The sequence below is a fragment of the Sciurus carolinensis genome, chromosome 5, assembly GCF_902686445.1.
Source record: "Sciurus carolinensis chromosome 5, mSciCar1.2, whole genome shotgun sequence".
Lineage (NCBI taxonomy): Eukaryota > Metazoa > Chordata > Mammalia > Rodentia > Sciuridae > Sciurus > Sciurus carolinensis.
The window spans coordinates 148497580-148520505 of NC_062217.1; the positions used below are offsets into that span (position 1 = coordinate 148497580).

General features: G+C 40.3%; 1 protein-coding gene across 1 annotated transcript in view; it reads right to left on the minus strand.

The window, feature by feature from the left end:
* Dnmbp (dynamin binding protein) overlaps positions 1 to 22926 on the minus strand; it is a 94953-nt gene that overhangs the window by 43074 nt on the left and 28953 nt on the right. The window contains 3 exon segments of the mRNA XM_047553218.1: positions 12199 to 12717; positions 12720 to 14195; positions 22005 to 22127. Coding sequence (XP_047409174.1) covers positions 12199 to 12717; positions 12720 to 14195; positions 22005 to 22127 — 2118 coding nt within the window.

Below are 22926 nucleotides of genomic sequence, written 5' to 3' on the forward strand. Positions count from 1 at the left end.
AATGCAACCCTGGGGACAGTGACCTCTCCCTGCTTTCCCATTCCCTTTACACAAAGGGAAAGGCTCTTTTCAACAGTCCCACAGCAGTATTCCGCCCAGGGTGTTTGCTATTTGCTACTAGAGGGCGAGTTATCAGCCAGTGACTGTGTGGTGACTCCCAGAGTGGGTAGGTCCTGCCACAGGGTCTACAAGTGAAGATGGGTAGCAGGATTTGAAAAGAGAGAGAGAGAAGATGGAGAGGCAGAAAAAGAGTAAGGAAAGAAATGGAGGAGATTGAAAATAACATCAAAGAACTACTGAGGACAGGTAATTCCTGAACTTTGTAAAGGCTCTGTAATAGCCAATGCTGTCCGTCCAGGCTCCTCACTCCCCAAGACTGCCCACTGATGCTCTCAGTCCTGTATTTCCTGCTGTTCTCCAGGGCACCTGCAGATACTTCTCATTTTACCAATGCTGTTTATTTCATTGTACTTGCTCATCTCCTTTTGGTGGACGGAAGAGTCCTGGAGGGCAAGGACTATGTCTAATTTATCTTCCAGCACAGCTCTGCAGCTGGGGTACACAGTAGGTACTTAATGTTTAATGAATCGATGCTTGGAGCATTTGTTTTGTACATGCCAGATGCTAGGTAGAAGGCAGTGTCGCTGGACACAGGATAAGAGCACAGATTCTGATAGCCCTGGGCTTGAACCCCAACTTGGCCACTCACTCTGAGGGGGAGCACTTAATCTCTTCATCTTTTCACCATCAAATCTGCCATGTTCCCACAGGTGCCACCTCCTCCTTCCATCTGATCTGGAGGAACTGGCTCTGTTCTGCTCCCAGGCCATCTCTCTGTACCCCACCCCTGCTGGTGCTCACACATCCTGCTCTAAGAGGTAGGCCCCTCTCTCATGCCTCTTGAACATGCCCACTCTTGTGGGTCAGTCCCTAGAACCTAGGACCTCCGGGCAATGGTTTCCATCTTATAAGCAACTTCCACTAGTCCCTTAATCTAACGTCCCCTCTGGTTGCCACCCCATTTCTTTGCTTTCTTTTTAAGCAAAACTCTGAAAGAATTTTGAGCAAGTAGAATACTCAATGCCTTTACTTCCTTACCACTCATTCTCTTTTGAATCCATTCCAATAGGGCTCTTGTCCCATTTAGTGAAACTGACAAGGTCTCCAAACTCAATGATCATTCCTAGGCTATGCCTTACTTGGCCTCTCAGCAGCTGTGATGGGGTCACTTGCTCTCTTCACTTGCTTTCCTTCTACTTGACTGGCTGCTCCTTCTCCTTGCTGGCTCATCTCCCTGATCTTCCACACTCCTAAACATTGGAATGCTCCAGGACTGAGTTCTGGATCACATTCTCCTATAGCCCACATTACCTAGCACACAATAGGAATTCAAGAAATATGGACATGTGGACGTGGCTAGGAATGCGGCTTCTACTCATGTTCAGTGTAGCAGCTGCTCAGCCTTTTGGGGTAATGGGGGCAGTAGCGGGGGGTTGATCCTACCTCATGGCTAATGTTGCTCCTAGAATGACAACATTACCACAGCCCCTGGCTGCTGGAGACAGGATCTGGAAAGGAGGGAGGAGAAAGAAAGGTACCTGACATCAAAAGGCAAGTGCCCCAATAGAGGAAGTTTCAGTCTAAGTGATAGTGAAAAGGGACAACTGCCTGAAGAAGAGAGGATGGAAACAGAGAAAAAGAATCTGGGAGCACTGCACAAGGACAAAAAAGGGCTGAAATATAGAAAAACAGGAGGTGTTTGGGGGAAATCTGATGTACTCTGAAGGGTGAATGCTCTACACGGAACAGGACTGTAAGAAGAGTTTAGGAAGTATTAAGCTTAAGATGAACTTAGGGGCTACAAGTGAAGGGAAGGTTCAACTACAGAACCTGAGCAGCTCGTGGGTATCACTGGCCTGAATGGGGGGACATTTTGGAAAAACTGAGTAACTTCAGGATAAGCTAGCAGGCTGAGCATCCCTATAGCCCCAGTGGCTTGGGAGGCTGAGGCAGGAAGGTCATGAGTTCAAAGCCAGACTTAGCCACTTAGCGAGGCCCTAAGCAATTCAGCAAGACCCTGTCTCTAAATAAAATATGAAAAAGGGCTGTGGGTGGCCCAGTGGTTAAGTGTCAAAAAAGGAGTATATCTGCAAGGTGGGATTAAATACTATAAATGAAAATCAACACAAAAATAAATGCTTTTATATCCATGGGTATATTGAATCCAGCAAGCAGTTTTCAACAGAAGGGAGTATGAAAATATGTTATGATAGCATAAGTTATTTTGAAAGTTGGCAAGAGTTTGTTGGGATCCCTTGAGCACCTGCAGTGTGATATAGTAAAAACTGTACTTACACAGAAACAGACCCAGATTGGAATCTGAGTCCTACCACTTATCACTGAGACTACAGGCAAACCTCAGTTTTCTCCTCTGTCAAATATGGATAGTTTGGGACTAAAGTGTATAAAAGCACTATTGCACACTGCTTTACAAGTATTAAGAGCTCAGATAATCATAATCACTGTTACCACTCCCTCTTTCAGTTCCTAGGCTCATTTCCTAGACTTCTTCTCTTTTTATCCATCTATACTCTTTTTGTAGTAATCTCATTCAGTGACATCACTTTAAATAATGTCTCCATGTTCTCAATTACCAAAGTCCTATCTCCATTCCTGTCATCTGAACTCTGGTTGCTATATCACACTGCCTGATAATACTTCAACCTGGATGTCTTATGGGCAACTCAACTCAACCAAAACTGAGCTCCTGACTCTCTCCTAGGACCCTCCCCCTCAACCAGCTCCTCTGCAGCCTTCATCATGTTGATTGATGGCAATGACTATCCCTCCAGGTGCTCGACCTCAGGGTTATGCTTGGCTTTTCTCTTTCTTTTATACCTCACGTCTAATCCACTAGAAAGTCCCATCAGCTCTAGCTCAAAGTGCACCTCACACTGGGCATCTCCCATCCGTGTTGCTACCATTTTAGTCCAAGCTCCTGCACTGGCTTCCTGATTGGTCTCTCTGCCTCTGCCCTGGGTGTCTTCTCTCAATACTGCAGCCAGTATGCCTCTGTTCAGTTGTGAGATCATACTACCGCTGCTCAAAACATTCTGATGGCTTCTCTTACTAAGAGTGGTGAATGATTATGCCTGTGCTACTGTTCTAGCCAAAATGGCCCCTGTGCTATTCCTCAAACACTAAGCACACTCTCATACTCACTGTCCTATCTTCCTGGAAAAATTCTCCTTCATTGCCCAAAACAGCTTGGCTGGCTCCTGACCCTCTCACCTGCCTTCTCACTTCAATGTCACTTTTCAGGAGGTCTTCTCTGATTTCTTTTCTCCATAATAGATTTGTTTTCTTCATAATAATAAATGTTTGTGACTGACGGTCTCAAGTTTGCTGAAGTTCTTTTACTGTGTACTTCAAAGCCTCAGTGAAATCTGAGCTGACATGTAGAGTGCCTGGATGATTCCAGCTCTCTGCCCCATGCCTGAAACTCAGGGTGAGGAACTGCTCACAAAGCCATATTATGAACTGCTAAAAATAGTGACTCAAGGGTCAATTACAAGTCGGTTAACCATTCTAAGCTACATTTCTTGACATACATTAAATCTAAAAGGAAAAACGGGCTATTGTCCTGAATTAACAAGGACTATTAATGGATTTTGACAATTGTGGTTGTTTTATATGAGGAATAAAATCCATTAGAAGTAACTGAGCTCATTTGCACTAAGCCAACGCCCTGAACCAGATGCACAAGTCAAGGGTACTTGAAAACTAGAAAAAATATTATTGCTTCCTTTATGTAAATCGTTATTATCTTGAAAGACCCCAAATTGATTTGGCTGCTTAATTCTATTATCTTTTACTAGTTTGGGAAAGAATTCTGAGGCATTCCAAGGAGTCTTCAAAATGACAAATTGCTTCTATATATTAAAAAATTACAATTTCAATTTTTAAAAAATCTACCTAGAATGTTATATATATATCAGGTTTCTGTAAAGATATTGTTATTCCCTATCAATAATTCTCCAACTTGGTAATCTATTGACTCTTTTTAGTGAGCCATCGATCCCATCCAATATCTTGCTGAAAATATTCTTCCTTAAAAACATATTCTGATTTGATTTGCAAGATATCATTAAAAATAACTGGGAATCTCTGTTCAACCTACCTCTTGGCATTACCTTAAAGGCTTGGAAGAGAGAAGTTCAGGAGCCAAGTTCCCAGTGTGGGAGAAAGTGATTCACTCTACAGTTTACTAAACACTGTACTGATCGAGAAACAATGAGGTCCTGGCACTGAGTCACACTGAAAGTAACTCTATAGCCATGATTCAAAAGTAGTAAGACAGATGGCACAATTAACTACAGAGGTTCACATCAGTATGATTACTAGAGTTTCAAAGACACAAATATGAACGATACTATGACTATGTTGTTTTTACTAATCAATGTGTAGCCAGCATTTGGCTCATAGTATGTGCTCAAGAAATGTTTGCTAAATAAAGAAGTGAATGCACGTCATGATGGTTTGTCAAATTTATGTGAACCTCACCCAGAGATAGAAAAGGACTATGATATGTTAAATGAGATTTCTCAGGGAGACACTAGGTGGTTCTGACCACTGCTTCTAAAAGTAACATTTGCTGGAAAACCTAAATGTTAAATCTTTTTTTTTTTTTTGCAGTGCTGGGGATTGAACCCAGGGCCTTGTGCTTGCAAGGCAGGAACTCTACCAATTGAGCCATATCCCCAACCCATGGGAAACCTAAATGTCTGAGGGATTAACCTGTAATGTTGGAACTGCCAGGAAAGTCAATGGACTTGTTGATTAGCAGCTCACTTGACTGGAAGCTCCCTGAGGGCAGAGTGTATATCCATCATGCTCACTGCTCTATACCCTGCCCTCAGCAGGACAGTAAAACCAAATGAGTATTTCTTGGATAGACGAACTATTGAGCTGGAACCCACACTGCAGCCCACACTGAATGGCATTTTCATTCCCCAACACATGACAACTATAAATACCATCTCATTTCTACCCCCAGTCTGCATTATAATTCCAAATGTAAAACTCCTAATTCTCAATCAGATTCAAACGCTGGCTTTTTAATTTTCAATAACTGAAGTCTAAATATTTGGACCAACCCTCTCATAGAAAAAAGCTAAAAAAATTAGAGGAAATATTTTTAAAAACCCTTAAAACTATCATGCTGACAAGAAAGTAAAGAAGTGGAGGCTAAAAGTAAAGAAGTGCAGGCTAAAACTAAAGGGAAAACTAGAATGCAGAGAGGTAAATAACCACAAAAACTGTCATGCGAGGGTACCTAAAAACCTGAACTTTCATGTCAATGGCCCTTTGAGGGAAAGGAGTCAGAACTCAAAGCCCAGAGCCTTTGCAAAGTGAGGAGTTCAAAGGGAGACCTTCTCCACGATAAGCTCAGATTATAGAGGACTCCGGAGGATGAATTGAAATTGCACTAACCCTTTTGTGAAATTACAGCTGAGGTCCCGATCCCTTAGTCATCAAAGGTACAAGACACGTTGAGTCTTGGAATTGGTTTAAGTTGGATCTGGGCTGAGAATAATTAATAGTTCCATGTGGAAATTCTTTCTCTGCATTTCTCAGGAAAGTTCTGTCTTTTCTAAGTCCTAAAAATTTTCTGTGGGAATAAAGTCTAAGAATAAATGCAGAGACACTGTGGGTTTGAAGGAATGCATCAATGTCAAGTTGAAGGCAAGAGCAGAAAATACTAACACAGAGAATAAAGGATTGGTGTTGACACTTCCTGCACCAGGAGGAAAGTGTGTAGGATGGTGAGAGGTAGGCAGGATCTAATCAGGTAGTTTTGCTTGCAACTGTTGCCATGTTACATGTGTATTTATGAGCATGTGTACTCATGGCCCTGTGTGCTGCTCACAGTGAGTCATTCCTGCAAATAAAGTGTCAAGAAGCTTATTTGCATAGTATGACCTTTAAAAATCTTGTAAGTGATGGTACAAGAAATCAAGTTTTGGAAACAAAGTCCTTAAACTGGCAGTTCTAGATGAATGTTCTATCACCAGAATACTAACCAAAAATGCTTGCCCAGTGTTTTCTAGAGTTTAATATTTGTTATGGGTTATCTCTCTGCAAATTTCTTTGGGGGTGCTGGAGACTGACTATGGGTACCTGCACATGCTAAGCACACATTCTACCACTGAGATATACTCCCAATCTTCTCTGTAAATTTTTTTTTTGTGTGTGTGTGTGATGTTGGGAATGGAATTCAAGCAGTGGACATACAAAGCAAGTGCTTACCACTGAGCTTCATCCCTCAGTGCTCTCCGTAAATGTTTTAACAGAAGAAGCAAAGATCTGAATATTGTTGTGAAATAGTCCTATACAAAAACAGAAACTAAATGTGAATTAGGAAAAGTTACAAATTTCAAGGACAAAGGAAAAGGCAGACAGGCAGACAAAATATTTTCATTGCTCAAACAGAAAGTAATCTTAAATGAAGCAAAATGTACCATAATGGCCCTACCTGGAGAAGCCTTCCTACCACTCAGCAACCCAAGGAACATCAGTGTAAAATGAAAACCTTTTTCTGTCTGAAATAAGTCACAAAACAAAGATCAATACTATCAGACAGGGAAACTAATATTTTGTGTATTTAAAATTCTATTTTAACAGTCATTTAAAAATACTAAATATTTGTGATAATATTTTTAAATTTTAAATATTTTCTGAGTTCAGTCACTTTTATTCTTACAATTTTCAACATAGAATTTATAGCCACTTTGAACAAAAAGCAAGTTTTTTAATCAGTAGGCAGTTAGAGAATCCCTTAGTACAAAATAATAGGTATTATTGCAAACCTGGGAAATGTGTTTTCAAAAAATAATTCTATCATTTCTTGATTTTTTTTTCCTTTTTAAATGATGCTGGGAATTAAACCAAGGGTGCTTTACCACTGAGCTACATCCCAGTCCTTTTTAAAATTCTTAAAAATTTTGCAACAGGGTCTCACTAAGTTGCTGAGGCTGACCTTGAACTTGGGATCCTCTTGCTTCAGCCTCCTGAGTCACTGGGTTTATAGACGTATATGACCACACCCAACTCCTGATCCATCCTTGAAAATCATTCACCCAGTATTGGTCACACATGCTAACGAAGATTACAAAATGATTATGAGAAAGGAGGGACTATTGTCCACACTTGCAAATGAGTAAATTTAAGCTACTATTAAATAAATGACCTAACTTAGGTTGAAAAATTTCATGATAAAATGTACTACACATTATTAAAACCTGTCCCATTTTCTCAGTAGGCAGCTTGCAATCCCATGCACTGGGCTGCAGTCCTGAACGTCACACTTGCTCCATAACTGCATATTTGTTTGATAATCACAATAGAATGTTTTATGGACAAAATCTTCCAAGTATATGCCATTTTTTAAAATTCACCATTCATTGTTTTTGGTTATAGGTTGTAATAGCTTGAGTAGTAGGATGTATAATAATAAATTAATTCTCCTAAAATAAAGTGTGAAAAAGGAGATTTTAATTTTAAAATGATAGAAAATTACCCTTGTAATAATCTCATGTTTATAATGCATGGTTCTTTGCTGAGTTTCTAAATCAGGAAGTTTTTTAAATGTTGAACTTAAATTCTTTGACTTAAAATTTGATTTTTAACTGACACATAAGAACATAAGAATTATACATATTAATGAGGTATTAGCCAGGTTCAGTAGTGCACACCTGTAATCCCAAGAATTTGGGAGGCTGAGGCAGGAGGATCACAAGTTCAAGGTCGTCTCAGCAACCTAACAAGACCCTGTCTCAAAATTTAAAAAAGGGTATGATGTGGTGATTCAATACATATATATACTGTGTAATCTTTTAAATGATTTTGGACATTTTGTATTAATGTTCCTTTAACATTTTATACTATCAAATGTCTACTATCATATTAATTTTCTGATTTGGGTAAATATTCTATAGTTATCTATAGGAAGATGGTAAAGTTAGGGGAAGTTAGTGAAAGGTACATAGGAACTCTATTATTTTTGAAACTTTCCTGTAAGTCTAAAATTATTTTAAGATAAAAAGTAGCACGTTTCACAAATGTTGATAATGGGGGAAGTTATACATGTGTATGGGGGAAATGAAATGTGAAGTATATCTATAACTTCCTCTCAAATTTGCTATGAACCTAAAACTGCTATTAAAATATCAAGTCTTTTTAAAAAGCCTATTATCAGGTGTGGAGTATTTTAACATGCCGATATAACATAATCCTGTCACAATAGTTTGGTTCACAATAACAATAAGTCATGCATTTATTTCATGTATGTATAAAAACCTCTAAAAATTTTAGTGCAATCCTAGCACAGTAAAATTATTCACTGTTGATTGTTATGGTCACTACCATTCTTATTTAAGAAAATATAAATAAAGATTTTTTTTAAATACAAAATAAGTTGTAATTTAGGAATTACCAAGAATTTTAATTTCTTGTTTCTGAATCCCAAAGATTACTACTTTCAGGAATTTGAAAACAGTAGTTAACCAAAAACAACTGACAGAAGCAAGTGAAAATCATCTCTGAAATCAAGTGCCTTCATCTCAGGTCTTAAAATTTCCCAAGTTCAATGTCCAACACACAATGAAAGATAGCCAGATAGATAAGACCACATGAATGAGAACTATGTGCCACCCGAAAGAGTCCACTAAGATATAGTATTTTGGGATCATACACCAACTACCAAACAACTATGGAAAGAAAAAAAAAAAAGAGTTGAAAGACACTTAAAGAAATAGGAGGGCTGGGGAGATAGCTCAGTTGGTAGAGTGCTTGCCTCCCAAGTACAAGGCCCTGGGTTCAATCCCCAGCACTGCAAAAAAAGAAAAAAGAAATAGGAGACTATGACCTGTAACATATCAGATATGAAAAACAAATAGAGCTTCTAGAAAATGAACCTTTCTGGCTTCATAATTCCTGGGCCTCAAGAAGGAACAACTGGTCACAATAGAGAGCCTCACTGTGGTTCTGTACAGCCCAGGACTATTTTGCTACATTAACTGTGTCTGGTCAGGGAACTGGCATCTCTGCACTGACCCTCCTCAGCTCCTCAGGAGTCAAAACAACAACAGAGGCAGGAGATCTCTGAAAGAAGTGGAAGTAGAAAAGGCCATGACAGTTCAATCTCATTTAGTTCATCAAGTGTGTTCGTCAGCTTTTCATCTCTATGACCAAAACACCTGACGCAAAACAACCTGGAGGATAAAAGGTTTATTTTGACTCATGGTTTCAGAGGTTTTGGGCCAGAGTTAGCCAACTCCATTGCTGCTTTGGACCTGAGTGAGGCAGAACATCATGGTGAAGTGTGTGATGGAGGAAAACTGTTCAGCTCATGGCAGCCAGGAAGCAGGGGAGGTTGGGAAAGGGCCATGGATAAGATACAGTCCCCAATTGTACACCCTCAGGGACCTACTTCCTCCAACCATGACCAGCCTGTCTACAGTTTCCACCACCTCCCAGTAGTCCATTCAGCCATCAATGGGTTAATCCACTGATGAGGTCAGAGCTCTAGGAAGCCAATCACTTTCCAAAAGCCCCACCTCCAGACTTTGCTGCATCAGGTACCAGGTCCATGATCTATGAGCTTCTGGGGAACATTTCAGATCCAAACCATAACATCAAGCATTTAGTGAGCCCCTACTATGTGTGGAATACCACACCAGGTGTGTGAGAAGTGATACACCAATAGGTTTTACCTGTTTTCTCAGTAGGCATCCAACAACTAAATATAATATTGACCAGAATCAGACTATTGAAAATTCTTTAAATTTCAAGGTCAGAGGTTATGCAGGACTGGATTACAGAAGTAAGGCCTGGTACTCCAACTGATGAATTTCCTCCTTTTGCGGGACTATTTATCTTGTTGGATAAAACATTTATGAACACACGAAAAAAGGGGACCTTAAGAGGCATTGCCTATGATTGCAAGGAATAAGTAATTTCAGTATGTTAACATCCCCAGTGCAATATTTGGTGGATCTGAATTTTTTAAATTCTTCACGGCTGAGACTCCAACTACCTACTGGCTTTCCCAGTGTTAAGCTTTCAGTAATTTAAAAAATACATAGTCACAATACTGGTTGTATTACTAAACTAGTCCTGAAAAATAAGGTCAGGTGAATAAGCAAGAACAGCAATGTCATCACTTAGTACAACAGTCCCTTAATCCACGAATCCCTTTAAACACATGGCACTGTGTTCTTAAGCACAGGAGACAAAATAGTTCAGTGGAATGTTATTCATTCTAAAGAGCGTGGTTTGTGTGAAGTCCCTGCTACCTGGAATTTGAGGGCCTTTTGTTCTCTCACCTGCATAAGCAACATAATAGTTTACAAATGTATCTTGACTCTTGTAAGTATGGTCAACAAGAGAAGACCCTAGAACTTGCTATGACTTTGGGGATGCAATCCCTGACCCAGATTCCCTTAGAACCACTTTTTGGGTAATCTGAAGTCATCAAGGTACCTGGCATTCCTCCAAGAGCTCAGGTATGCATGTTACATGAACACCTTCTTTTTAAAAAAATTTTTTTTCAGTTGTAAATGGACAAGATACCTTTATTCATTTATTTTTATGTGGTGCTGAGGATCAAACCCAGTGCCTCACGCATGCTAAGCAAGCCCTCTACCACTGAGCTACAGTCCCAGCCCTATGAACACCTTGAGGACATGTCTGCACACCTACCTACTGCTCAAGGACAAATGTTGCCACAGGTGATGCTGAGGCTCAGCTGTTCCCTTATTGTCCCAAGACTCCTACTGCCACATCTCTGAGTGTGGGGTTGCCTTATAACTGTGCTCTCTCCTGAGCATATTGGATAGAGGTTTTCTTCTTTTCTTCAATACCATCTGCTTTCCATATTTTAGAAAACTACTTGATTTCTGGCCTTCCAATAATACCTCCCCCAATCCCTTTCCTCCACAGTGCTGGGGATTGAACCAGGGGCCCTCTACCATGGAGATGCATCCCCAAACCTCTCAATCTTTTTTGGAGATAGGGTCTCACTAAGTTGCTCAGGATGGCCTTAAGTTTAGATCCTCCTGCTTCAGCTTCCTATTTATAGCTGGGATTACAGGCATGAAGCACCAGACCTGGTTCCAATAATACTCTTTATTGTTGAAAATTTTTAATTATACATTTCTCATTCTCTTTTAGAGATCTAAGGTAGAAGAAGAGATAGGTCTGTGTCCTCAATCTGCCAATTTAAAGTGGGCTTGCTGTACCTCCATTCTTCCATTTTTACTTCTTATTAGTATCTTGCAATTCCTAGATCCCCAGATTACTTTTTATCATTTTTTTTCCTGATGACATGTAGGTTCAGAGGTCTTGTACACAGGTTAAGAGTGACTGGCAGTCACAATCTCCTAGGGACAGAGGCCAGTTGCTGGTGGCTCCCTCTCTTACTCTTCCTATTCCATAAATTATTTTTTCTATGAATCCAGTGAATGTGAAGTCTCCAGAGACTGGAGGTTTCAGAATATGAATTTTTGAATATGCAAGGTGGAAACAGTAAACTGTAGTAGTAAAAAATATGACCTTACATCCTAGCTCCCTAGCCAAATTAATCTCTGTGAGGCCTAGTTTCTTCCTCTATAAAATAGCCTTATGAATTCTCCTCACACCTCTAAAGAATCCATGAAGACTCTTTATATAAGCAAATTGTACTAAATCCTTACTAGTAAGTTAAGGAATGTTAGCAATTATTATTACTGAAAACAAGTCCTTGGACCACAGAGATACAAACTGCAATTTTCTCAAGAGTCGGTCTGGAAGCCTTCAGTCCTTGGAGAGCCTGATCAAGAACGTTTTATTTAGGGACTTCTCATCTGCACTACCCCAGGGACATCTTAGCAGCAGAGGAGGTACACATGTCAATGGGGTACACAAATGTCTCTAAGTCTTGCACTTCCTTAAGTAACAAATGAAGTCAGAGGACACTGGTCATAGAATATAGCAAGAGAGAGTAATCTAATTGTAGTGATGGAATAAGAAACTGGGTAATGAAAATGCAAATCATCCTGCCATCAAAGATGGCAACAACCCCTGAGACATGCAGGCAGGCTGTTACTGGGACTGGCAGGTGCCAAAAAACAAGTACACATTATTTTCCTCATCACTCACCTTTCAGTTGCTGGAGTTCCAGATTCAAACTTTCAATGTTATTCTCATAGAACTCGAGATTCTCAAGGGTCTCCGCTCTTAGGGAGTCATCCTGCTTCTCGTCCAGCATTAAGTTTAGCTCTTCCTGAGCCCTGGTGTACATGTCCAAGTCCTGTTCCATTTCCTGAATCCTCACTAGTACTAAGGGGCACAGGGATGTCTGGTCCAGACTCTTTTCCATATGCTCAGGGTCCTCCTTCTCTGGGGTCTCCCAGCTAGGATGGTGACAGGAGAGGGGCTTGGGCGAGGCTGCATTCATCCTATGCTGTGCATAGGGAGGCAAGGGAGCTGGGCGAGAGGGCCGCACGGCCAAGGGCGGTGCAGATTTTGGGCTATGGTCAACCGGAGAAGTGGATGCTGGAGTGCAGGGTCGGGGTGGTGGTGGCCTTAGAGCTTTTCTTCTCTCAGGTAGCATCTGCGGGGGAATTAACTTTGAGGAACCTCGGACAATATCCTTTTCGGAATTAAAGTCCATGATTGAAAATGGCGTGAAATTTTGTCCGGCTCTGTGCCAGGCCCTGACAGGCTCCTCTCAAACTCTAACAGTTGTTGTGTCAACTTAGAATCCAGGTCAATGCTGCCATCTCCCTGTGGAAGTTCTGTTACTTCCACAGCAGGTCCCTGACCTTTTGGACCAGGCTTCCTCTGTGATCTCTCTGATGAAGAGCAGAAGCTGGAAGAGCTTTCTTTGGAGGCGAGGTGCTTTTTAGCACACCGTGCCATACCCTGGAGCTGAAGGCTCAATTGGCTGGGTTTGGCTACCCTTGACGCTGCAAGGGAAGAGCCCCTGTGAAGTGGGGGCTCTGGCTTCTGAAGGAACCTCCGCTGGGCATACGTTCCTTTGGGAGGTAGGCTAGAGTAGTCTCTAGTCCTGGCTTCAAGAGGAAAGTGGCCAGAGAACTGTTCTGCACTTTGGTGGCTCCCTCCTGCTATATTATAATACTGGTTTTTCTGCAATTGGGGATGAAAAGGTACCTGAGGTTGGGAGGAAATGCCATTGACCACTTCTAAAGAATCAGTCACAGAGGAGTCTTTTGCAACAGGCTCTACAGGCTCTGCACCTGGGCTTCTGGGGGGCCCTCCTGAGAAGGCTTTACCTGGATCAGAGTTCTTATTTACATCATACTCAGGAGTCAGATGTTCTAGGGGAGAAGTGGAGGGTTCAGAAAGCACATAGTTGGGCTTCTCTGCTTCATACTCATGAGATTCATGTCTTGGTTCCTCCATTACTAAGGAGTTCTCCAAACCATCCAAAGAGATTTCTGGGGTCTTGGTGAGGCTGTCTTCCTGGGGTGGGGCCATGGTTTCTTCCACCCTGGTGTTAGGACATAACTTTACAAATCTGTGAGGAAAGATGCCTGTCCTGCCCTTCAGCCATCCTTCTAGCCAGCCATCTTCCAAGGTTGCCAGGATTCGAATTTTATCCCCTACCTCAAAATCCAACTCATTCGGCTCCAGGGCTTGGAATCTGTAAAGGGCAATTCCATAGGTCCCTGATGGTTCGTCCTCCTCATCTGGTTCTCTTTCTTCTTCTCCAAGAGGGATATCTACTTCACCATTAGCAATGCAGTCTTCTCCATTTCCAGAACTTACCAACTCATCCACAGTCCTCAGGGGTCCCAAAAGCTCTACGAAACCTTCTGGAAAAATGCCTCTTCGACCCTCTAACTCCCCTTCGAACCAGCCTGGTTCAGGAACTCCAATAATGGTAATCACATCTCCTTCCCTGAAGTCCAGCTCCTCATCCAGCTGGGCAGAAAGCCCCATCAGGGCACGTGCTTGTCCCATGGAATATTCAGGAATCTGAAGCTGTGCACTCTGTGAGTGCCACTGCCGACTTTGAGAGGAGAGGCAGAGCTCACGGACACATGAAGATGGGAAGAAGCCCCGGGCACCCCAGCAGCTTCGGCCCTGCAACCAGCCTCCAATGGGAGTGCCATCGAGAATTACCAGGTCACCTGAAGAGAGAAAGAATGACCTCAGACAGCATCCCAGCCAAACATTACTGTAACTAATATACAGGGTATCACTTTAAACGTCGACCGAATCAAGGAAATACATACCTAGAGTTTTAAGAACATCAACACTTGTGATGATTTAATGAATTGAAACATTTTTATAAACTTAGGGTTTTCAATGTGATCCCTAAGATCCTTTCAGAGGATCTGTGAGGTCAAAACTATTTCATAACATTTTTAAAGAATTTTTATTTTTACAGACTGCATTTTGATTCATTGCACACAAATGGGGTACGACTTTTCATTTCTATGGTTGTACACAATGTAGATTCCCACCATTCATGTAATCATACATATTATTTCATAACATTTAATCCATATTTTCTACTGTGGTGACATTTGCAATGACTGGGGGTAAAACTGCTGGCAACGTATAAACAAAGGCAGTGGCAACAAAGCACACAGAAGGGTCACTGTGGAGTCACCATATTCTTCACCACCAAGTGCTCAATAGCACAAAAGCAAATCCAGTTGCAATCTAGAAAATCCTTGATGATGTAATACAAATATTTGTTGCATTAAATTTCAACCCTTGAGAACGCTTTCTTTGTGACATTATATGTGACAACATGGGAATTACACACACAGTGCTTTTGCTGTCTCTCTTGAGGAAAAGCAGTCAAGTGGCCGAGTTACACGCTTGAACCAACTGCTGTTTTTCACCCAATGCTGTTTTACGCGAAAGAATGACTAGCAGACAGTTTACTCAGGCCTGGATAGCTGGCAGACATTTTCTCTAAAAGGAAAGAAATAAGTCTGTAACCTCAAGGAAAATAAGCAACAATATTTGTTGCCCATGGTAAAATTCCAACTTCCAAGCTAAAATAAGAATTTTGGAAAACTTGTATCTATGACCATGAACTTGACAGCTTTCCCATAGTTAAAGGTTTTTCTGATGGGATCACTAGAAATATTAACACATGTAATTGTTGATATTATATAATAAAATGGTCCACATTTGGAAAAACTGAATAACTCATTGAATCAATATTTTCCACATGACCAATGCATGATATTATAAAATCATTCATGTCTAAAAGATTCATTAAAACCAAGACAGACTAACGGATCTTAGTGTTGTTGTATGAAAAGTTCACTGATATTATTACAGATTCCACACTGCAATTAACTCTTAAAAACTACCATTTGTTGCATTTTGGTACACTATTAAACAACATATTGCAATAGTTTGAATACAGATGCAAGTATGAAAATCCAGCTTTATTCTATTAAGTCAAACATTAAAAAGATTTACAAAAATGTAAACCAATGTCATTCCTCGCTAAATTTGATTGGAAAGTTTGTTATTTTTTTTAAATGCTATTTATGCTAATATATAATGGGATTTTAGTGAATTGATAAATACTTGAATTCCCAGTTTTAATATCTAATATAAATTTCAATACATATAACCTTCATTAGTAAGAGTTCTTTGAGGTCTCAGTATCTTTTTTATTTATTTATTTTTTTTGGTACCAGGGATTGAACCCAGGGGCACTTAACCACTGAGCCTCATTCCCAGTCTTTTTTTATATTGTATTTAGAGACAGGGTCTTGCCCAGTTGCTTAGGGTCTCACTAAGTTGCTGAGGTTGTCTTTGAACTCTTGATCCTCCTGCCTCAGCCTTCTGAGCCACTGGGATTACAAGCATGCTCCACTGTGCCCAGTTCAAAATCTTTTATGAGTGTGTTGAAATTGTATGACCCAAAAGCGTGATAAATGCTGCTATAAATAATATTATAGTCTAAGTCTCTGGGTCCAATATAGCTTTTTGGATAGGGTTCACCATGGATCTAACTTCTCATACTAAGAGTTATTCATTATCATAAATGAAACAGTTAAGAAAGATGTCTTCAGGAATGAGTTCTTCATTAGAGGTCCAGGGTACCAATTTTATCATATCCCTCCTTTACCCAAACTTTTACTATACGACATGAAGAACATACTGCCCAACAACTTCCGCTCTAATAAACTTTATTTTTCCCCCAGTACTGGGAAATAAATCTAGGGTCTCACCCGTCTAACTCTGGAATTACATCCCCAACCTTTTTTATTTTATTTTGAGACTGGTTCTCACTAAGTTGCTGAGATTGGCCTTGAATTTTTGATCCTCTTGCCTCAGCCCCCTGAGTGGCCAGGATTCTAGGTGTGCACTATAGCACCTAGCAAAAATCCTATTGTTATACCCCAAATAAATAAAAAAATAAGTTTTCACTGGATATACTCTGAAGAGGTTTACCTGCTAAGCAACCAAAAATCTCTTCTCTTTTCACCCCAAAGCAACCTTGTGTTCATGATTATCCAGTCCTAACCTCTTCCCTTCCCCAACCATCCTCTGGGATCTCACCTATGAGATGAAATCCTATTCCACAAGTGGACATTCATTGCTCCCTATATAAAACCATGCCATTATGAACACCAAACCTTTATGCATGCTATATTCTCTCCATCTCAAACCCTAACATGCTTCTCTAAAAAACCTTAGAAGCCTGTATTCATTTTGGCCACCTGTAGCCTACGAAAGAAATTATTGCTCTTATCACTAATTCTGGCACTTGTACTTTCACATACTATACAGCACCTAAAGTAAGTTTTAGACTTAGTGCAAGGTACCCAATATATTTTCCTGATATTATATTATTTTGACTAGGTGTTCCTGAAAAATAGGAATATCTTGGTCCTGTATTTCTATACTTCTTACATTTATGATTCTGCATCCATGGTGAGAGGTTTGGAGCCTGAGAATTAACAATGTTTTTTTTTCCCCTATTGGCCCTAAGGCCTGCCATCAGGGTCACAAAGGGAACTCACTGGTGATGTGCCTCTCAGACACAATGGGCCTCTTGGTGAATAGGAAAATAAAAGCTGCCCTAAGTCCCATTCTGCTGGCTTTGAACTGAACTGGCTTTCTTAAAGCTGTAGAATTACAGTATTTTCTTTGTTAGGCCAAACCTCTATGAACTTGTATGAGAGAGTTGGTTTTCCTATTTTCAGTGGAATGATTGTTTTGGTAGGCTTTATCACCTGGCAGACTATTATTCTATCGGTTATTTCTACTTAATAAAGGTGAATTTTCAAAAAAAAAAATTATAATTAAGACCCTGGAAGACACTTTCATTTAGTTTAATGCCCTTCTTTCCAGTCCTGCCTTTCCCTAAGTGTTCTGCATGAGTCTCTCATTTTCATGAGTCATGCAAGCTCTTCCCCTGAGACCCGAGGTGATTTCTTAGAAATGAAGGCTTCCTAGTGGTCATTTCAGGATTTCTCGGGCTGGGGAGAACAAGGCCCTGAGTTCGAGCCCCAGTACCGCAAAAAAAAAAAAAAAAAAAAAGATTTCTCAAAACACCAAAATGAGAAACTCTTAGAATGGTGTGATGGATTTGAGAAGAGAAAAATAGGAAATGTGCAGACCCTTGGGGTCAGCCTGAGTCTTTGTACAAGCACAACCAAACCCAGGAAAATTGGTTATTTTCTGTTTTGTTTTGTTTTGTTTTTTAAACAGGAAATGAATAAGGAGTAAAATGACAGAACAAGTACAAGTCTCAGAATCTGATATAAGCAGTCGTGCTGTGAAGAACTAGGTGACTCACTGACTCTGTGACTGTAGATGCCCAGAGAACTGTGTGCTTCATGTAGACGGACCACATATTTTATTTGGTTTCCATGTGAGTCATATCAGAACTTTAATAATAACAATTTATGACACATGTGTTTTGACAGATAAATACTCTTTATTTTGCAGTATTAGGGATTGAACCCCAGGTCTCAGGCATGCTAGGTAAGTGACCCCCAGCCCTTTTTATTTCTTATTTTGAGACAGGTCTCACTAAGTTGTCCAGGCTGACCTTGAACTTGAGAATTGACCTCCTGGTCAATTTTTTTTTTAATGGGCTTTTTTTTTGTGTGGTGGAGAGGGGGTCTAGAAACATGAGACTATAGGTGACGCATAAGTATTCTGTCATGTGAGGCAAACATTAGTTATATCTGTCACTCCCCATGACACACATTAACTTTTTTTTTCTCTCCTTGGTCTCTGTCCTTTCCTTGTCACACTTCCTTGTTGGTTTTTTGTTTCCCCCTCTATTTATTTTTTAGCACAGTCAGTGACCCTGGCCTTCTGTATTGACCCTTCTTCTAAAAGATAGTCTTGTCCCTGAGTTTAAATATAACTCAAAATGCAAGAACAGTGGAAACAATTAGGTAGCTTCAGGAAAAGGAGGAAGAGTGACACCTGCTGGAAGAACCACTGGTGATTCCAATTCCAGGTAGACTCTCCCTGGGAAAACCTACATGCACACAAAACTTCACAGAATGATTAAGGAAACTCGGCCCCAGAGCATGTCAGGTAACCTCAAAAAAACAGGTTAAGATTCATAAAAATAGCCAACATTTATTGAGTGCTTACGTTTTGCCACATGCTTCACATGTATAACCTCATTTAATCCTCACGATTATCCCTGGGTGGATATTATTATCCCCATCTTTTAGAAAAGGAAACTGAGGCTCAGAGACTTAAGTAACTAGCCCAAAGTTATAGCTATTAAATGGAAGACTTGGGTTCAAAGTAAGGCAGTCAGAATTCTTATTCCCTAAGCTATATTATCTGCTACTGATATACTGATATACACATACATATATAAATTACATATGTGTGTATAATTTTTTTCTTATTAATCCTCCTCCTCTTCCTCCTCCCCCTCCCCCCTCCCCCCTCCCCCCTCCCCCCTCCCCCTCTTCCTCCTCCTCTTCCTTTCTTCTCCCCTCCTCCTCCTTCTTCTTCTTCTTCTTCTTCTTCTTTTTGTGGTGCTGGGGATTGAACCCAGGGTTTTGTGCATGTGAGGCAAGCACTCTACCAACTGGGCTACATCCCCAGCACTACTGGTGATACTCCTTAAAGGTAAATAACAATTAACTAAAAAGGCAGCATGGTGAACAGGAAGTTAAAGTAAGATCCACAGATTCCATGAAACACAACAGATCTCAAATATTATTCCACATACTCTTAAGGTTTCCAATCTCCTTCTGATAAATTTATCACCAAAGCTTTGTGAACAAGGACAGAGACAGAACCAGAGGAGTGGGCATTAACAATACCAGAGGGTAGGGATAAGGCAGTGTCTACTACTCATAAGCTGAAACACTGATCTAATGGGGGAAAAATTCAGTCTACAGAATAGTACAGTCATTCTAAACACTAGATTTCAAAATCAGGAGACCTAGACCTGAATCTGATAAACTATTTGTGGTTAAAAAACAATGCTTTCATTTTGTAGTGATTTTACATCCAAATAGCAAAATTAACAGCTGTTGATGTGACCTGTCATATATTAGAAAACGAGAAGAACTAAAATTATTTCAGTGTTTCAAGTTAAATGTCCCAGAAAAAAAAAAGAAATGAAGTAGGTATACCTAACTTCCCTACCCATGAACGTATGTATTTTCAGGCTGGAGAACACATGCAGCTAAAAGAGAGGCGAAGGGCATGGAGGGAGGAGCTGTGGCAGCAGATATCACAGAAAAAAGGAGATAAAACCACTGATGATTAGTTCATTCATATTCCTCTCTCTCTGTTCCCTGCCCTGATCCCCTTCCTTTGGACTCCCTTTACATCTTTAAGCTTATTAGGCTTAACTAGTCAACAGGTAGTTAAAATAAGATCTATAAATTCTAGAACCCTGCCTGACCTTGAGTCAATCTTGGTACAGGTGACTCAGGTTGAAAGTCAGCACAAGGGTCTTCTAAGAACCTCTCAGATGGCCCTAGGATTCCTGAGGCAGATTTTTTTTTTAATATTTTTTTAGATGTCGGTAGACCTTTATTTTATTCATTTATTTATATGTGGTGCTGAGAATCAAACCCAATGCCTCACACATGCTAAGTAAGCACTCTACCACGGAGCCACGACCCCAGCCTTCCTGAGGTGGACTTTAACTTCAAAGCCAGCTCATCTTTCCATAATAGTTTCAGCAGAAAATCCCTCTCTTGTTTTAGTACCTAAGACTTGACATAATAAAATGTTATTATAAAGCAAATAAGCTAATTCCAGAAATGATATCCCTCAAATTCCTCATAATGTTGTAGACATATTGCATATTTTCACCCAGTACATTCTCCCACCCAACATTCTTCCACCCACTGTGTACACCAGGAACCAGGGTAAGAAAGGAAATATTCCTGCTATCTACATCCTGGGTGCAGCTGTGATAGAAGCCAGGGCGCTCTCACCCTTTCTCCTCTCTAGACCTATGGCTGGTCTGATGTGGACTCCAGACTGTCACTGGGAGAGCTGTCAGTAAGGACAAAGTCCCTGCTATAATCTCTGGATCATTTCTGTCTACGTTCCCAACATTGTTTAGTAAGGAAGTATACAGAACAGAAGCAGAGTGAAGTGCAAGAAACTCCTTGGTGATACGTGCCTCTAATCCCAGAAACTCAGGATGCTGAGGCAGAAGGATCACAAGTTCTAGGCCAGATTGAGCAATTTAGCAAGACCCTGTCTCAAAATAAAACAAAAACTCAATTAAAAAAGATTAGGAACGTAGCTTTAGTGGTAGAACACTTGTCTAGCTTATTCAAGGTCCTTGGTTCAACCAATCCTGAGTATCAAAATTCCAAGTTTCCTTCCTTCTCACTGACTGGGGTTTAGAGAAGTTTGTTAGGTTTTCCACTGTAGGGTGTGGATGGGAGGTGTGGGGGGCATGCAGTTTAAGAAATTAAGCTTATCCCTTTAGAGCGATACTCAAAAGAACAAGTAACAATATTAGTAATATACCTATGAAGTTCTATCTTGTGTTTTTGTTTGTTTTTCAGTACTGGAGATTGAACCCAAGAGCACTCTACCACTGAGTTAGGTCCCCAACCCTTTTTCATTTTTATCTTAATACAGGGCCTTGCTAAATTGCTGAGGCTGTCCTTGAATTGACAATCCTCCTACCTCAACCTCCCAAGTGGCTGGAATTGCAGGTGTGCTCCACTGTGCCTGGTGAAGTTCTGCCATTTTGATGACTGAGTCATCACAAAATCAGACGGATCGTAAATCTCAATCTGTGGAACATTCTGGTTTCTGTGTTTATGTAGATAAGTGCAGATCTGACTAAGTATCCCTGTTGAAATGGTTTACAGTCAACCTTTAAAGTTCATGTCTATCAGAGCACAAGAAGTAAAAAATACATGCAATATCTTTGAGACATGGCTAAGACTATCCATTTTAAATTGTTTCCCTGTAAACCGGTTCTGGTGAGAATTTTTGTAACATTATCTACTGGTAGAGTAGTAAAATGGGGCTGTTTGCATTTGTCTCTTAAGTATTACTATTATGCATTAACAAATAGTGATGTTGTTAGCAAAGCCATATCAGTTTTTACAGAAAAAAGATAAAGTGTCGCTACAGCATGGGGGAGGGGTGGTGGTGAAAAGATAATACTGAGAATAAGGTGATATGAGTCTACTTCTTGAGGCCAACTTTTCACCTGAAGTTAAAGCCTTAGAACTTCACTTTATAAAGTACAGTTACAATAATATCCACTTCACTTCACTCTGTGCTGAGGATCAGATGAGAGTGCATTTGTGCAAAAATTATAAAATGCTACAAAGATATTACATATTATTATTACTGCCCATGCTACCTTGGTGTTTCTGAGGACTCCCCAGATGTTGGCCACTTATAAAAATCCAAAGACCCAGTTATCAGAATGGGCAGACTCCACCACCCTCATGTTCAGACAGTCTGCCCTCTGATGACCAGCTTACCTCGATGGAGGGGAAGGCTGTTGAATTCTTGGGATGTAAATTCACAGATGCAGACAAACAGCCTCTCTCCCTCCTTCAGACTGGGGATGGTCACAATTTCCACAAAACTGCTGGGGAATTGTCCTGAAAATAAAAGCAAACATACTGACTAGTGAAACTCAATATTAAATATTGTTTTTTCTTTTAGTATTAGAATTTCTTTTTCTATTTGTGTACAAGGACAAAAACCTTTTTGTTTTTTTGAGTCCCTTAATAGACCCTTAAATGAAAGCTCAGAGTACTAATAATTGAAGAATCTTTTGTAGAAAAATACAGTCCACAAAATCTGAGGCGTGCAGAAGACAGAGAATACAATTCAATAAGCATTTACTGGTGCCATTCCAGCAAAGTACATTGCAGAAGAAAACGTGAGCCAGGCAGTCTTGGTCTTCAAAGATCTGGAAAAAATCTGGTTTAGACACAAATAGTAACTCAATCCTAAAATCCCATGTCACAATCTAGGTATGCAAATTGCTAAGGAAGCTTGAGAAGGCAGATAATGGGTCAGGAAGAACATGAAAATTCTAAGGAAAAAGATAACATTGGTCAGAAGATGGGTAGGGTTTTAACAGGTAGTTGTAGAAGGACAGGATCTGCTAGTTGGAAAAGAAAAGAAAATCTGTTTGGTTTTACTTTCTAAAGTCTGTAGAATCTGTTCACTTATCTTCAGACCCACTACCTTAGCCCAAGTCATCATTGCCTCCTACTCCGGTGACTGCAATAACCTCAACTTGCCTCCCAGACTTTAGTTTTGCCCCTTTTTATTATTCTCCAAACTGCAGTAGGGAGCTTCCAAAAAGACAAATCTGACCATGCTTAAAGCGCTTTTCCAGTTTCCCACTTAACTCCTTACCTGGCATACTCTGGTCTCATGATCAGCTCC